The 18,252-nt window shown below is 39.2% G+C and overlaps 1 protein-coding gene across 1 annotated transcript in view; it reads left to right on the top strand.

Moving 5' to 3' along the window:
• Window positions 1-846: 846 nt before the first annotated feature.
• The window catches only part of CARD11 (caspase recruitment domain family member 11), a 43,330-nt gene continuing 25,924 nt past the window's right edge, over window positions 847-18,252 (top strand). The window contains exon 1 of the mRNA XM_084295811.1: window positions 847-949. Coding sequence (XP_084151937.1) covers window positions 937-949 — 13 coding nt within the window. The 5' untranslated portion in view covers window positions 847-936. The remainder of the gene's footprint in view (window positions 950-18,252) is intronic.

Raw genomic sequence — 18,252 nt, 5'->3', positions numbered from 1 at the left:
CCTGCAGCTTATTTATGTCAGCAGAGACTTCCTTTGGAAAATATGTTGTTTTTAAGTACCATTCAACTCTACAATATTCTAATACTTGCATGAAATTTCATTGACTACCCTTTTAGTGACAGTAGCTGTTAATTAAATAGATGTTTTCTTGAAAACCCTTTGAAACCTTGGGAAACCACTGAACTTCTGCATGGAACTGTTTTTCTTGAAACTCTCTTCTGTTCAGTCCTTCCTTTCTCTTTTTCTTTCTTGCCTGCTTTCTAGCCAGCGTGTGTACTGAGAAGCAAAGGCTGCTGCTTTGTGCTCAGAGAGGCACAGCACCAGTAAGGCTGGCATTCAGCATGTCCCCTTTTGCACAGGGAAACATGCCCTAAAAGTCCAGGAAACTAGAAGTGAGGCAGCAAAGACAATCTGCTTTTTCTATCTGAGCCAGTTGTTTGTGATTGCGCTGCTGCCTGCTCTGCCCACTGCTCTTCCTGGGGAAGGGGCAGAAGTGTCTCTGTATTTGCTTACAGTGGTACTTCAGGGCTCTGCTGTCACCTGCGTGCAGACTCATTTGCAAACAGGCTGTATCACTGGGGAGCAGAAATATGTTTTTTTTAAACCCTAAGCAGATTTATAGTCTAGTTTCCTGTCAGATCTTTGCATTTTCCTCCTCCGCCCCTCCCAGCCTCTGACACACTTTTTCTCACTTTCTGTGTCGCTCTTTGCTCATTCTGACACTGGTGCACTTGCTTCCTTTATTCCTGATTCTCCATAAACTTTCGGCACATTTGGGGCCAGGGGGTGTTTTGCTCCTTGTGTTTCCTTTACTTTTTAACAGCTGCAGAGCGCAAATAACCTCTCCAGGACTCCTGGAGAGACGGTGGCAATTGCATGGAGGCAACATAGGGACTCTCAGCCTGCGGCAGCTGCAGCAAGACAGCCTGGTCACTCATGAGCACCCAAGGTAAGGAAAGCAGCTGTCAGATCAGCTCCACCTCACTGCTGGCTAGGATGGCGTTTGACTCTAATCACTACGAGTTCCACTTTCACCTTTCACCTCTTTTTTGTGTTCATTTTCAAGAGCGTGTTTCTTTGAGAATGATTGCATTCGTGTCTTCCTTGCCCTCAGCAGGTCTAACTGTACTCTGCATGCGCGGGTACACGGAGCTGAGGTTTCTGCGAGGTAAACAGGTGGTAGCTGGAGGTGAAAACATCTTCTTCAAGAAGTGTGCGCTGGGAAGGAGGATTGAAATGGAGGCCTAGCGGGGGGAGATGAAAGGACTGATTGTCAGCACTGGTCTCCAGGGAATTTCTGCTTCTATTCGTAGTATGTTGAACCCTAGCTCTTTTTTAAAATCCTTTCATTGGGGATTTATGCTTTCTATTAACTAGTAAAATCATAAAATCTTTTTTTTTTTTAATTAGTTCTTCTCACTTCCTTTATTTACTCAACACTAGTGGATCTCTTACTATCTTTTTCACCATCTTCTTATGCCTGTTTTTCATCAAGCATATTTTTTGTGTGTGACAAATGTTCCCCTTGTTCCTTTCTTTCTCTTCCCTCCACCTTCTTTTTCTTGTCTGTGCAACAGACTGTACATCCTCCCCCATGTTTTCAGTCTTTCTCTCCTTCCCCTCTGTGATTTCCTTCTCTGTCTTGTGTTCCCCTTTCCTGTTGCTTCTCACATGCACTCCTCCTTCCTGCTCCATCCTCTTTCTCATGCACACAGCATACACTGCAGCCCTGCAAAGTTGATTTTGCACACGCCATGGTGTTGCCTTTCCACTGGACTGTCCTTGTACACATATGCTGCTTTTATATCTGCCCCTTTGCTCACGTACATATTCAGGATTTGCATATTTGCAGTTTTGGAGATGCATCCCAAAGTAGCAGACTTTTATTCTTAAGTAGCTTCCCTCCAATTCTCAGACTCATACTTAGAGATTCACAACAAATAACCACTGTCATCCTGTCTCTGTTTCCTTCTCTCTCACAACAGAATTTTCTAACGCCTATAACACACCATAGCTTCCTTTCTACTCACAAATACAGCCTTCCCTGACGTTGTTTTTTCTATCCCTGCTCTTTATATCATCCCACTCTTTTTACCCCAACCCTCCATTAGATTTTTCTATCTGTTTTAATCTCGATGTTACATTTATGATGGGAGGAGCCACTGAAGCAGATGGTCTTACTCTGCTGCCTTGGCATCTCCCCACATACTTGTAGAGGAACTGGAGGACTTTTTGCAGTTTCTCAGCTCCTCTTTCCTTTACAGCATAGGCAGGCTAGAGCAGAGCAAGAGCTTTGTAAAGCTCTTAGATACAGAACTCCTGATCTGACACTAAGGTAGTTTATGTCCCATTGAATCCCACAGGATTTCAAATCTCAGGGGTAGAGAGAGGTTCCTTGCTGTAATGCTGTAGTGGGAGTAACTTTGCCCCGTGGATTTGGAGACAGCTCATTTTTTAAATACCAGAAGTTGCCAGGATCAGATATGGTTAAAACTGCATCCAAGGGTAGTGTCTGCTATTATTGTGTATTTAAGTTTATAAGCTTTGAACCAGATATGACAAAGCAGTAATTTTTTTGATGAAGCTTTTTAGCCTCACCTTCTTAAGCAGGGCTATTGAGACTGAAGATTTATTTCTAGGGATGTTCTGGTTTGGGCTTTTGGGGACTGAATAAGGATCACATATTAAACTCAGCTGAATTAATAAGAGAATTATTATGTGAGAGAATTCTCTTAACAATCTACCCTTCTCTCTCAAATTGTCTATCTCCTTATGAGTGAAAGAAGCTTAAACTATGTTTGCAATTATAATATATCCTTTTTGATTCAGAGCTAGCAAACTGTGGCCTTTGAGCTGTGAGCATTCTCTTCTGAATACTGAAGCAGGTACATTAAAATATCTTTGTCTTTTGGATCTGATGAAAAGTCCAAAAGCCTAGAACAATAAAATAAGAGATGTTAGTTTTATTCGTACAATTTTAATATGAGTCCTTACTCTGTTACAACTTGTCTTGTGACATGAAATGTTCTGGTGTTCCTTTTAGTCATTCTGCAAAACTTGCATGATGATTTTGTGTTTTGTGTTTTTGGAATCCTATGCCCCCAGTACTAATTCTTCTTGTGACGCCTTGATATCTCCCAGAAATAAATTGGCTGAGACAACATTTCGCCCCTTATCCCTTCCCTCTCACCATCGTCCCTCATCATCGTGGTTTGCTGTGGGTTGAATTTAAATGGACATTGTCAAAATTGGGTTGACAGATACAAGGGGATGTGGAGCTAGAATTCAATATTTTTTTCTAGTTTCTTTAGTCATATACCTGGCAGGAGTGAAATTTCAGCTGGAAAGAGCGTGGAATCTTTCCACCCACCCAGCAAATTGCTGTATTGGGAGGGGCACCTCTGGAACAGACATTCAGAATCACATGTTGGACTCCTCATTCTTACGCAAATAGTTACTTCCATTTATATTTAACTATGAACTAAGAGTAAAGTAAAAATTCAGCATGAGTGAGAAGAGAACCATTTGAATGCAGTTTTACCTCTTAAAATTAAAAGCAACTTGAACCTTCTCTAAAAGGATGCATCCCAAATTACTGGGATATGCGAAAGAAATCTGAATGTAGTATACCAAATGATTTAGTTTTATACTGTCACTTAGTCAATTTTTTAATGAGTTATGTGGCATGATGACTCACAGAGGATGAAGCGTATAAAGATCTTTCTTTCTCCCAATATTATGTCTATATTATTGAAAGAGAACAAGCTATCCACTTATCAGGTGTCTCAATTCTCTTTGGTACTGAAGTGCATGTTTCATGAGAAACAAAAGTTTCACTTAGATGTGGTCATTAAGGTTGTGTAACAGGTGGTGGAATTTGACCTAGCTTTCTTTGTAAGTAACCCCCACAGTGATCTAAACCATAAAAGAGTAAGGAATATGGGTTCAGGTCTTGTGGCTTTCAAACTGGAGGGTAAAACTCTAGCCCTCACCAAGTTTAGTGGAGTTTTGCCACTGGTATCAGTGAGATATGATTTTTGCTTTGGCTGTTTATCACTGCTGTCTGTAGGATTTGCATTCTCAGAACGCTGTCCGCTTTGCTGAGAACAGAGTATCTGCAGTGAATCTGCAATTCCCTTTTCAGAACAAATGATGGGGTTTTCTCAGGTGTATGTATAATAAGATTCTCCATCTCCTCTCTTCCCCCAAACTCTCACTTAAGTGCTGCCTTCACCCTCTAGTCAGGGTCAGTTATTTAATGGCAATGAACGTTTTCAGGAAGGTAACCTTTCTGCTTGTGATTTGTTCAAGGACTCTGGAATTATAATGGTTGATGTCAAAAGTATATAATTGGTCTCTGTGGCACACATCCAACAAGTAATAAAAGGCTCTTTCTCTCTGCTTCTTCAGTCAGTATTCTCTCCCTATATTACCCTCTCACTTTTGCTCCTCTCAGGCAAAAGGAGAATACAGTGCTAATCTGTTTAAAGTGCGATTTGACAGAACGGCCAATCTGTCATACACCCAGACATGCTGTGTCCCAGCCATGGGCAGCAGTGGATTGCTCCCTGCCTGAAGGTTTGCACACCGACTTTAAACATAAATGTCTTCTCTGAACTTTATTTTGGGCACCTTTCTTCCTTCATACTCTTCCGCCACGTAGTTGGGCTCTAGTTTGTGAGTATCATGAATTCTCACATGCTCATTGATGTACAGGAGGGGTGTTTAAAAATTTACCAGTAGGTAAGGCCTTTGTGCTCTTTTATACAAAAGGCAAACACAAGGTTTTTTTCACAGCTCATGGAAATGTATTACCAACAGCACCAGAAGCTGATCATGTGTTGTACATTGTCTGCTATCACTGGTGAATGTGTAGTGAAGAGAATATTCTTGTTACGTTAGTCCCACAAAACCTATTTGATCTTCAGTGCTGGATGGAGCTTTACTTTCTAATGCTGTTTACTTCAGTGAATCTGTTTAGCAACTCAACAGGAAAGAAGAATTTGTCAAATCTCACTGGAAATCTATCAGAAATGTCAAAGTAAATGCTGTAACATTCTGGTTTCGTCAAAAGGGTAAATGTATATACAGCTGTGTATGTGATATTATTGCTAGTAATTGTTGCCTTGGTGAATCTGTCTGTATAAAGTAGCACTGGTGTGGTATTAACAGATATTTTTGTTCTGGTCCCTGAGGCCAGTTTGGCCTTACACAAAGATACTTGTTGTTTGCTCAAGCCTGATAAGTCTGCCCTGTTCATTGTAGTTCAGGGGAGGAATACATCTTCATTGCAACCAGTGAAAGGATCCCCGCCAGCCCCCTCAGTGCTGGATGTCTGCTGGCAAATTTTCAGCAGGTTGTAACTGAGGCACTGAAACTTTAATGTAGGCTTTCTGTCTAAAATGAGATCCTTTTTTTTTTTTTTTTTATCCATATGAATGCAGACAACACTGTATGCAAGCAGGACATATATGGTTGTCAATAGCAGTTAATAGGCTGTTTCCACTTCATTTGTTATGGCTCTGTATGTGTATAAACATTTCTAAGCTACCTACTTGAAATCAGTGAGCATGCTTAATAGGTTGTTACACACATTTAATATATTTGAGCACAAAACCAAGTTCCTCCGAAGTTTTAAACACCATTAAAAGGCAAAAGATTTTCCCTTCAGATGTTTTCCTCTATGAATTCTGAATCCTGAGAGAACTGGGAAAACACCTGAAAGTTGTTTCAATTCTTTTTCTAAAGCTAGCACTAAATACTCCTAATTTCCAAACTGCAGTGCAAATGGTGATTGAGTCTTTTCTTCTTAATCATCAACTGAGAATATGACATAAGATCAGTTTGAGGCTTTTGGCTTTTAACATCTCAGTTAAACTACCAGGGATGTTTAGAATTCACTAACCATACTGGCCTGTTGAATGAAGCCATGGCAGTTTTGCATGGATCATCTCCATGCAAAGACTGGTGCCTACAGTCTTTTACAAGAACAAGGTGTGGGGTCTATCCAGCAGCTACTGCCTGCATCTCTATTTCTTGGCTTTTTGTGAAGATAGTTGCAATTCTGTACATTTTTCATAGTTTATAATGAAGTAGTTGGTGAGATCATTAAACTCATTTCACTAATGCCTTGCACTGAAGGAAAATAGAAAATTTCATAAACTTTCTTGTCTTCTTTACTATTGCAGAGCTGATTTTCTCGGGTCAGGGGGGTGGGGTGGGGGTGGGAAGAGGAGGGAAGATAATCTCTGCTACTGCTCTGGTAGTTTCCCTTCACAGTTCCTGCCAAAACAGGACAGAATAAGTCTCAATATTGATTAGTTTAAGAATATTTTTGACATGTTGCATCCTTCCAGTACCTGTATTTTCAGTTATGTATTTTTCAGGAAGATCCAAGGCTAACATGTTTTATTGTAGAAGGTTTAATTTCCTTCTGTCTTTTATTCACTCATTTTTGCAATTTAAGCCGTGAAAGCTATGAATGCAGTATGAAAAAAAATATATACCTAAACTTCTGTCTTAGGTCAGAAAGGAGTGTGTTTTTCTTCTGCTTTATTTTTTAGAAAAAAAAAAAAAAAAAAAAAGTGAAGGAGTATTACATTTCCTGTAAGGCTGGAAACACTGAGTCAGTTTCTTTTTAATCTGAAATTCAATGGTTTGAAGGAAAAATGATACTTGGGCATTTTCTTATGGAGTGTTACAAAACAGAATGATGTTTTTGTGACTTGCCCGTATCCATAGTGAGAGCAATATCAGTCAGCTTTGCTGGAGTAAGTGCTATTGACAGTAACACCTTCACTGAATCACTGAACAACTGGGGTTGCACACCTGGGAGAGTAGTGTCTGGCTCAATAGTTACTTTAGAAGCTGTATGAGAATACAGTATCAGGAAGGAATGAACTTTTTCACCTACAGAGAACAATTGGAAAATGCTAGGTGTAAGGCAGAAATGGTCAGGATTTGAATGCCACTTTTTGAAGGCTGAGAGTTTAATGACAAGCTCTGATACCTTTTCGAACTTCTACAATGTGGAAAAATGCAAACTCATTGCAATTGCATCATTATAAGATAATTGTGCATAAATCCAAAACTATTTGAGCAGGATAGTATTAGAAATATTGGATGCAAACCCATTAAACAGCTAATGTGATCATCCCATATCTAAGTGCAGTCTCTGTATAAAGGGATAAGTATAGTAAAGGTCCTTTGAACATTCAAAACTTTGAAGGAAGAACATGCAAAAAAGTGGAGGGTGGTTAGTTGCTGTTATCTTGGTCCTCACTGGACATCCCAAGTCCTCTCTACCTTCAGTCTGATGCTTTTGTCTGACTTCCCTCACTTATGTTGTTTTATATCTCCTTTCCTCTTCCTCTCTGATTCTTGTTATCATCCATATACGGTAGTTTCATCAGGTGAGTGAAAACAGCTAACAAACTTCTCCCTGCACAGCACACTTCAGAGCTGAGGATATCCGTCACCTCTGGTTTGCTACTGATCCTGAAGGAAATGAAGCAATACATAAAGCGTAGCAAATGAAAAAATCAAAAATCAGAGGGAAGGCATAGACGGGCTGTGGTGCTTTAATAAGTCTTCTGTACCTCACCGTGGAAGTTGTATTTTCATCTGGGGGATTCTTGTGCATTGTTTTCTTTCGCTCTCATGGAGAATACTTAATGCATACAACTGTAGTGGGGGGAGGTGGTTGTGCTGTGTTTCAAACATGGTCTAATATTGGTTCTCTGTGGTCCTGCATTTAACATGTATAAAAAGCCACACGAGATCATCAGACCCTGTGGGCTGCGCAATGCCACATCCTGGCATTCTGTGTTACGTTCTGCGTGTCTAGAAGTGGTTTCTTCCCACCTTCCTCCTGCCCTCACGTGGAGGCAGTGAACTCAGTAGTCTCAAACCAGAAATTTGTTCTTCCCTGGGTTTGGCCTGACACAAGCCCAAGAGGACACATGCAGCTGCCTGCAGCCCACACTACCAACCTAGAGAAAATCATAGTGAATTGAGTTAGTCTTCTGTCTGGATATGGGTTATGAGCAATCAGCTGGACCATTTCTGACCTGAAAACGTATGGTAACATTTTTGGCTGAGAGCTAGAAGTTTGCATATAAAAATCTGAGAGGAGAATATGGTTATTTTAAACTTCCTTTATGCTTTAAAACATGTTTTACTAGAATTATCCAACTCAGATCCTCAAACTGTGAAGTGAGAAAGTCTAATTCTTTTTTACCTTGCTAGGGTGAATGATATAATAAATATTAGAAAGAAATGTAAAGAGTTATTCCAGAAATTTGAATTGAGATAAATGTGACTTACTAAGGCTGATGTCAGCACCCCAGTGGAGATACCAGGGGCTGCAAATGCCAGGTTCTGATCCCATCAAGAAAGGTTACCAACTTTCTGAGTGAGTCCTCACTCAGCTTACCTCACGTCCACCACTCACCTCATCACTGCCATTGCTAAGAAATGCCCAGTGTTTATGAAGTCAACCCTGATGATAGCATTTTTGGGTTGTAGTTGTTGGCCATTCCAAGTGAATAATTATGTGAGAACGAAAGGAAGAATTCTATTTTTAACAGATATTCTTTGTAGCTTTTTACTTTCTGAAGTCAGATTTCATCTCACTATAATTAAAGCTTTCCAGGTGTTTATTTAAAAGTTTTGCTGAATTTTATTCTTTTCAGAAAAGTCCTTTCTGTCCTTGGTAGCTCTGTTTTCACTATTCCTGTTACACCAGTCTTCCTTCTAACAGCTTCCTCAGTTCCAAGCAGGCAGGGTTATTAGGACAGAAAGGGTTAATGCTATGGGAGAGGAGCAGTCAGGATGTCATAACAAGGTATATGCTTCTCCTCTGTGTTTTTACTTTCTGAGAGCCATAATTTTTCCTGCAATATGCAAGGAAAAAGGTGAAGACAGGATCTAGAAAATAAACAGTTCTTAAGGCAGCTTTTTACTGCTTTTCATCAGAATATAAATAGACTGTCGCTTCTGCAAGGAGACACTTTGATAAGAGATGGAGGGAGATACTTGAGGTATATCAGGGCAGCCGATCATCAGAAGTGGAGTGCACTTGGTTTTGGCAATGCAGACACATGAGTATCATCTAACCAGTCCCTCCACCAGTCTTTACAACCGGTATGAAAATACTGCTGTACTCACTGGGGGCTGCCCTAAAGGCTGAACAGTGCTTTTAAAGGGTTATGTGATTCTCAAGAGAAAATTAGTCAGAGTATCTGAGAAACCTTCATTGCCCCTGAACTGCTCTTGCCTTCCTCTATTGAATACTGCCTGATGTATAACCTCTGCTTTCCATTACTGAGAACAAGAAAGAGCTGCAGGTTTTGTCAAACTGCAAGACAGTAAGTTTTTAGGATGCTGCAACCACATTCTTGGATGTTTCCAGCTTTCAAGTCACATCAGGGAACACAGAAGAATAAAAGAGTTGTCCACCCAGAAGCAGCCATGGCCAGCACTAATAAAGCCCTTTTTACCCTAGGGAGGGCTGTCACTTGAGAGCAACCAAAGGACATGCAAACACCCAGAGCTACTTCAAAAGCTTTACTAGCAACCAGGAATCATTAATGATTACTTTCTCTCAGGACAGGTCCTGCAAACACTACCTCCCACACTCATTTGCTGTGAACAATTTCAGTGTGAGTATAAGGAGAAAGTACAGTTCTGTGGTTACTGTAGTTCATCAGCCTTTTCAGAGCTCTCCCACGGTACTTGCCCACTTCTCACCGAGTTCTCTCTTCCGTGATGTTCTGCATTTTGTGCTCCTTCACCAAGGCACCTCATGGAGCAGGAATAAAAGAACCCCTGGCTCTTTTTTCCTTCCTCTCAAGTAACCGTCTGTGTTGCTGGGTAGGGAAATGTCACACAGGTAACCCTGTCATACAGACAAGGATGGACAAAGACAGATCAAGAGCTCTTGTCCTCTCATAAAATGCAGAGAGAAGATTTCAGAAGTAGCTCTCAATAGACAGGATTTCACCCAGTAATGCCAGCAGCAGTGCTGGTTGGTGTCTAGGACATTTCTTCTAGGAATGCTAATAATAAAAAGGCTGGACAAGTTTCATTTTTAAAGAGGCTTTTTAAATTCTCCATGGGCTTTTTTTTAAAAAAAAAATCCTTTAATCTTTCTGATGTTTGCAGTACCCTGGAGAATAATATGAGTTCTTCTCTCAGGTGATGAGTGTATTGCTTTTATAGGATTTGAAACACTTATTGACCTGTTTATCTTATGACAAAACAGGATTTTGAATTCAGATCCAAGTTGCTCTACTTTGCTTCTGTTTGTAATCCCAATAGAACCTTGTATGATGTTATTTTATTATTTTGTTTTATGCTATATCGTGCTAGAATAATTTCTGCCATAGAAGATAGAAAGGCCTTGCCATCAAAGAAGGAAACCTGTGAACAGAGTACACAGTTCTTAAAAGAGCTGAAACCTCTGTGAAGGAAAGCAGGAGTTAAACTAGCTCCTGCATAACAATTGTTTTGCTTTACGCTTGAGGTTCCATCTCTGTGCCTGATTCCTCAGTCTCGCCTTCCACGGTGACTTCATTAGCAATGAGATGCTAATTAAATTTCATATTTATGATTAGAAAATAAAATCATTGGACCTTTTTAAAATAGATTTTTATGAGTTTTGGCTCAGTCAGCTGAGTCAGCAGTATAAAGTCTGCAAGGCTGAACTTACCGGCTTTGGAAAAAAAATAAGATAAATAGAGCAAATAATGATAGAAGGAGAATCTAATCTAAAACCTCATACTGTTTCTACACTGTATTAATTTTTGAGCATAAGAAAAATAGCTTCATTTTTTTTCTCCTAGAAGAAATATTCATAGAAATCCATAGTCATGTAGTCATGTATTCATAGAATTTCATAGTCATGTGGAAATGAACCTTTTTTTCTTTTATCATGTCTCAGAGGGTTCAAAGCTTCAAATTTAATCTAATTCTTAAAATCTCAATTGTAGGTGGAGATATGTTGAAAAGAGATTGATCTATCAGTAGTATTTATCACCATTTATTAACTAGCAAAATATGTATTTCATGGATTCAGAAGGATCAGAATTAGCATGAGTAAGCACTGACAACACGGTGTCAGCCCTCTTCCCCATGGAGCACGTACTCCTGGGTGGTTTGTACAATAGTGGGGAATCAGAGCTACCTAAATACTGCTGTTGGCCAGATTTATAGGTGCTATATAGAGAGGTTTCTTATTAATGTAGAAATTAGCATTTCACAAAGATTTAAAGGCCCATTTTTCAAATACTTTAGCAGTCAAAGAATGCTGCAGTTGACAAAAGATTTTTGAAAGAGCTCAGCTTCAATCTGAGCATGTAAGAAAGCCCTGATTTTTAAAAGTGCTTAGCACTCAGCAGCTCTGTGATTCATAACGCTATCTTATCCCACACTCTGAGGCAAGTCTTGCAAAGATCTGGCCGTTTATTTTAATGCCTATAGTCCATCTACACTCTTTGAAAATCTGACCCTAATTACAAGTTGTGCCCTTGAGTGGGAATGAGAAATAGGGGAAATCAACCCCCAGGAATCAGAGCCATTAACTAGTGCTCATGTCGCATGTAACCTTACTTCATATGCACACACAACACTGCATTTAAAACAAATGCTTTTCTGCAGTGTTGTTAGCTTGCAATACTTCAAGCTACAAGGTACAGTTAATGCAAATAGCACGTGAAGAATTGTTATGCTTAGAGGCATAAATTAGGAGAATGGGGGAAAAAAAAAATGCTCCCACTGACTTTTAGTTGATTGTGATGCCTTACCACCCTTTGTATTGTGAAGCATCTCATAAAGATCGGGATTCGGGTGAATATAATCCTGCAAATCTTGCTTTTGTAATATTGCTCGTAAATGCTGCTTTACAGCAGCTGCCCATGCTTAAAGACTGGGATGCTCACAGATGGAGTGTAATTCTTGCATCACTTTACAGTTTCTATTTTCGCAAATATTTATTTCCACAGTCAGCAGAGAATTCAATAAAATATGGTCCCTCATGCTGATTTTTCTTCATACTTCTTATGTTGACTCATTCTGAAGAACCACACTCAGGTGAAGAGAGAGACAGATATCTTGCTATTTTAGTACTTTGCTTCTTCAGTCTTTTCCAAAAATACAAGTTGACCATGAACAGAACTGCCCTGAGTTTCCTGATGAGAACAGAGTTTAGTGTCTTCGTATGGTTAGTTAATTCTTCTGGGATAAGCTTTCCACACCAAAGCTTTATAGCATTTTATTCTATATCGTTAGAGCAATGGTCTCAGTTTTGGATAAAGCAACAGAAGATACTTAATTTCTCCTTGCAATGCTTTGGAAGTAGAAAATACTACAGAATTGCTAAGTATTTGGTATTCTGTTCCCCAAGACAGCAAGACAAGGTCGCAGAGAGGTTACCACTTACAGAAATAAAGTACAATCCTATTAAGCACGGAATCAGATTATTTTTGCTCAAAATTGCTATAGATGTGACTTAAAGGAGCCCTCCTGCAGGAGGCAAAGTGGACTGTCTCTATTTTCCAGAGGTCGCTTTCCTGCTTTTAACTGCACGCCTTGCAGTGAGGCTTTGTTGATGATGCAGAGCTGTTAGCTGCCCCCAGCTGTAGTATCTTCAGGAAACAAGGGTCTGTACGAGGTAGTGCCTCTCCTGCTCCATCCTGGGCTCACAGCTCTCTGTGGCTTTGAGAACACTTCCTCTAAGACTTTCCTCTACAATGTTGACAAATTTGAAAGTCACCCACAACCTCTGTTCAGAAGAAAAGGGAAGTCAGGCAGCCCCCAGCACCTTTCTATCTGCTATATATAGACAGTGAGTTTGAGAAAGAGGATGGTGGGCGTATGTTTCCGGAGCTACGTGACACGGTCCTGCTACACCAGTACAAGAAAGGAGAGGACACAGAGCAAGAAAAGGAGGTGACCAGGAAGCAGAACTGGGAAAAATATGATCATAAAGGAAGTACAACCATTTCCACGTGAAAGGGGAATTTTGATTTCCAGCTATAAAATAGTGAGCTCCTTCTGATTCCTGGTGAGGTTCTGTTCTTAGGCCGGGCTGTTTGTATCTTTTGTATACTTTCTTGTCAAATGGCATCCAATTTTCTTTTGTGTGTCTTGTGCTGGGCTGGCTGAGAAGTTCTTTAGGCATGCTTAATAGGACAGAGGATTTGGTCAATGGCAAGTGACAGAGCATCAAGAAGTATTTCAGTGGCAGTCTCTGACTAGAAGGGAAGCTTGCTTTTTCCAGGGGGCTTTGAGGTGCAAAAACTACAGGTACTTGTTATGTAGGGCATGGTGTTCCTCAAGCAGCAAACTAGCATGTGCGAGAGAGTTCTCTGTTCTTTAAAAATTGCAAGTGTTTTAAAGTAATAGTTAAAGAGGTTACAAAGTGGCTTAAATTATATATGCCTGTGTTCTATCTACATCAAGTTCTTCGTTTACATAAAATGAACAAAATGCATGTGAATGATTGCCATCATCACCTCAAGGAGACCAAACAGTGTTTGATCAAAAAGAATAGATATTAAGCAATTAAGAGCTAAACAAGATTGCATGTCTTCACAGAGCTAGGTACAGACCTATTATACCTTTGCATAGTGCATTGAGATAGTTAAGTGATTCATACTCTCATCCTGTGTGTAAGTCAAAATGTGCGCTGCTGTCATAATGCAGTATGCAGTTGGCACAGGGGTTATTTTTCATGTGTTTGGAGTAGTAGTGTTTGTTAAGGTCCATCCTTATAAAGGCTTATGACAGTTTTTTATTTGTCCATTCTTTGAATTTTGTTTATTTTGCCTAGACCAACTTAACAGTGGGACTCCCAGTGTAGGATTCTGTTGTATTTTTCTGTTCATTCAGAACAGTGTTTAAAGCCTGCTGAATGAAGTATTTTTTGCAAGCTTTCTTGGGCCATGGTGAATTATGGTGAGATTATCTGACAGTGTTCAAGACAGGAGTGTAACCTTTTCTGTTGTAAGAATGGCCTACACATTTACTGGCAGTTGTTGCTGAATTTGGAGACTGATAAACTAGAGTGCAGTCCTCCTATCTGATCCGCTGTGCATTAGCATTTGACTGGTTAGGGATGAGAGTACCACCTACATGGAATCATCATCTGACTGCATGGAAAATGTCCTTCTCTGAATGTTTTTTGTTATTGTTTTAACTTGTGTAATGTAGCTGCTTGTAGAAAGTGCAATCTTTTAATAAACAGAATGAGTAGCGGTTTTGGGTGGCACAGCAACACTTCTATTTTCCTGTTTTGTGTGACTCATTATATTAATAGAAGTGAAGTGTTAATAACACTGATGAGAACTAGGCTATCTGTGATAGAGTTGTGTGAGTTTCAGATATATGTATCAATGATATGAATCATTGTCCTAACCAGATTGTTATGTAGTTCAGTGCATGCAAATTACCTAGGAACACCCACTCTCTGAACCAAGGAATGTACTGTTTGTTGTACAGGGAGCACACATTTGCTGGGACCTTACCTGCAATCATCAACCCCATTTGCATGTTGGGCTAACTTGAGTTTTGAATTCAAGACTCCAGATCTGATGGCGGGAGCTCTCCTAATTACACTCTACTACCTCCCTGCCCCACATTGTGTCTCCTCCTCCTGAGCTAGTGAAAATCTCATTATCAATTGTAAAAACAGAGTGAGTTAATCTCAAAGAAAAAATTAACCTGAGACCTAATAACTAATCCTGAAGCATTTCTTAGACCAGCATTCTCATGAGCCCTTGGCAGCCTGAGGATGACTGCTTCTTCTTGAGATCTTTGCTTTTAGCACACATTAGTTGAGAGGAAATGCTCATGTCAGTAGTTAATGTTGCACTCAAGAAAGAAAGGCCAGACATATAAACATATTTGTACTACGTTAGCACAGTGATTTCTGTTGTCCTCATCATCATGCATAACAGCATGGAGAATGTGTAGATTAAAGCATTTATTAAATGTCAGGCTTTCAGCTCTCCACTGTTACTTTTCAAATCCTTTTAAATAGATGCACTAAATCCCTGTGGTAAATTATTTATTTAAATTATTGTGCCATTATCTTGATTTGCATGCTCAGAACTAGCATCAATTTCTGATGTATCAGGGTTTGTGGCAGGATCTTCCTTATTTGTCCCTTCATTTGCTTTACACCCCGCATTCTTTCCTTTGGCCTTTAAAAAGGCTTTTCCTGTTCTCATCTCTATCTCACTTCTGCTCCTCACTTTCATTCTGTTGATTTCCTTTTTATCTTTCTTTTTCTTTTTTCCTGTTCCCTTTTTGTCTCGTTTTCCCATGTCCTCACTATTTTTCATCCCTAAATCTTGTCTTTCTTTCTTCTCAGATTTTTTTCACCATTTCTCATTGCTCATCTCTCTCAATTCTCATTTACTTTCACAAATATTACCACTTAATAATGCTAGTGTTAATAGTTTCTGAAATCTGAGCATCAGATTATTTAAAAATATGGAAGATCATAGTAGACCAATACCAAGACCAGCGTAGACAATGACATTGAAAGAGGCAAATCACTCTGTTGACCCCAAAGGAAATCTAATCAACAATTAGATGCAGATAGGACCAAAGTTCTAAGGTAGAAGTCTATGAGATGAAGTTCTAAATAGACGGATTTCTTTTCCATTCATTAGAGAGAAACTAGATTTCTAAGTTAAACTGGATGCCTTGTCCAGGTTGGTGAGATGACTCCACCCTCTGTCTCTTTTTATAAATTCATTCCTCTATCTGTGGTGCTTAGCAGGTATGCTGCTGAGGGTGCTGGAATTAGCACGTAACATCTTTCATGGTATGTAGAAAATAGTGACACAGAAAAATGACAGTGTCGTCAAAACATCATTGCTACTTTTCTTTAAGCTATTTGTAGAGGAGGATTTTTCCATTTTCTATGTTTATTATTGGTAATATATGTTCTACAACCAAATCTGATTGGATCGTGCATGTTCAGGGTAGCACAACCTGCTGTTGGTTTGCTATTGAGACAAAATTAGTCATTTCCTTCCTGTGTGATAACATGACAAGAGCTGTGAAGTTCTAAGCTGGCAGACCTGAGGAGGACATAGGCTTTAGATATTCTCACCAGCCAGAGAGCAAGGTGGTAAAGCATAGATCTGTGCTTTTTATGAAGCCCCAATGATTACAGGATCCTAATAAATACTGCTGGAGTGATTAAGGACTCACAACAATATTTCATTGGGCAAAACAACATTCTTAGTATGCAAACAGATTTTTTCCTTCAGGAAGTGATAGGTACTTTATAGCCTTTTGTGTGCAATTTCAAAAGCAGGCTAAAGCTACATGTAGTAAGTGTGGAATTCAGTGCAAGGACTATTAGAGTATTAAGCTATATTATCCTGCAGTTCTGAAAAACTAGTATGTGTGTTGTATACAACGTTTTCTGGTTTAGGTGATAATAAACCATTGGTTCTGCTGTATTAACAATACTAATAATTGATCCTTGCTTTATCTGTGCACATTTCTTTTTCACTGAGATAGTTTTATGTGGGTCTATTCTTAGTAGAGTAACTAAAGGCAAAGAAAGAGGTAATTAAAGAGAATTCCTATAGCATTAATTCTTCTGGCCCTCTTGTGTTAGGGGAGGAATAGTGATTAGAGACAAATCTCTGATTTATTCTATTGCTTTCATTTTTTCATAGAGCAGAGATACTGAAGGAGCAACATGATAGAATTCTTCATTTCTTTTTCTCTCATTTGGTTGTTTTTGAGATAATACTTATGAAAATGAGGGGAATTTTCTTTCCCTCTTATGTTTGTAAATGCAATATGAATATCCCTCTTGAACAAGTTAGGCAGGTTGTTTGGGTTATCTCTGTCTCTCTCCTATTTCAAAAATGGAAGTAGTATTTATGACTGTGGCTATCACCTGGCTTCACTGAAGATCCAGGTTTACCTTGCTGAAGCTTTGCATGTCTAGTAATGGTTTGGTTTTGTTTTTTTTTTATACATTGTATGTACAGGAAGATTGACTCAATGGACAGAAAATATTTGTGCTAAAATAATCCTACTTTGTGTTTAAAGCTTCCTGCTCTTCTTCTACTTTGGAATTCTACTTTGGTATACTTAGTCTATATTTCTCTTTTATGTTTTATTGGGTTCATGGTGGTCTGTGGGCTGTCTGAATCTTTCATATAAAGAGGAAGTTCTGCTATATACAAAGCGGTTCTTTCCATGTCCAGCCACAGTGACCTGAAACAGAAATACAGCCCTATTTTTCAAGTGTTGTTTGCTTCAGAAAGTATTCTAAGGCTTAGAAAACCTGAAGTAATAAAACTGTGCTAATAATAAACGTTTTTCTATGGCCTTCCCATCTTAGTGGTTCCAAGTGCTTTGCAGTCACTACTGAATGAGTCCTACCTTGTCACAGAAATACTTGCTACCAGCCTCAGTTTCAGGTGTGGACACTGAGGTAGAAAGAATATAAAGTGCTGGTTCTCAAAGGCGGGTTAAGGCTTTGTCTCCTCTCATTTGCAGTCCAGATTTAGGCACCTGTATGGAAAGCAACTTGAAAGTGTAAGTAAACAAATTGTTGTTTTAATCAATGTTTAAGCTTTTCAGAAATGGTTTGCAGTACTGTAGAACATTCAGCACTGCAGCTAGCATAATTGGAAACTGCTGGTAGTGAGCATTTGAGAAAACCAGGATGTAAATAGAGCTCTCCTGTCTCCCTAAGCAAAGGAATATAATTTCCCTATCACACTTTAAGCTGTGGCTTTCCTCTAAAATTAAAAATAGCACTAAATCCCTTTGTGGTTTTGTGGTTCTCTGATATACAAATCAACATCTATCCATACAAGCAGCTTTTGAGAAAATTTCCTTGTTGTTATGCTTATATCATATGAGTTGCTACACAAACTTGAGGGAGAAAGGGCATCACCCCATGAAGTCTAGAGATATGCACAGAAAAAGCTGTAATACAAATAGCCTCAAAATGTTGGGGATAATATACATAGTTTTTAAAAGCTTTTTGCATCATTGTATTTTGCTTTAGTGTGCTAATTCATATGTGATCCTTTTCTTTTTTATATGCACATATTTAGTATTTAACACGAACAAACTTATGTTCATATTAACTTTTAATTTGCACGTTTTGCACGGTGGTTTCTTTTTAAATACTGTTAGTCTGTGAACATCTGTGACAAATGCAGAAGTCCCAAGCATAAGAACAGTTCACCCTTCCAAAACAAACTT

Source organism: Netta rufina (genome assembly GCF_964035555.1).
Source record: "Netta rufina genome assembly, chromosome: 15".
NCBI classification, from domain to species: domain Eukaryota; kingdom Metazoa; phylum Chordata; class Aves; order Anseriformes; family Anatidae; genus Netta; species Netta rufina.
Note: the sequence above shows the minus strand (reverse complement) of the source record. Positions and strands in the feature narration are given on the sequence as shown.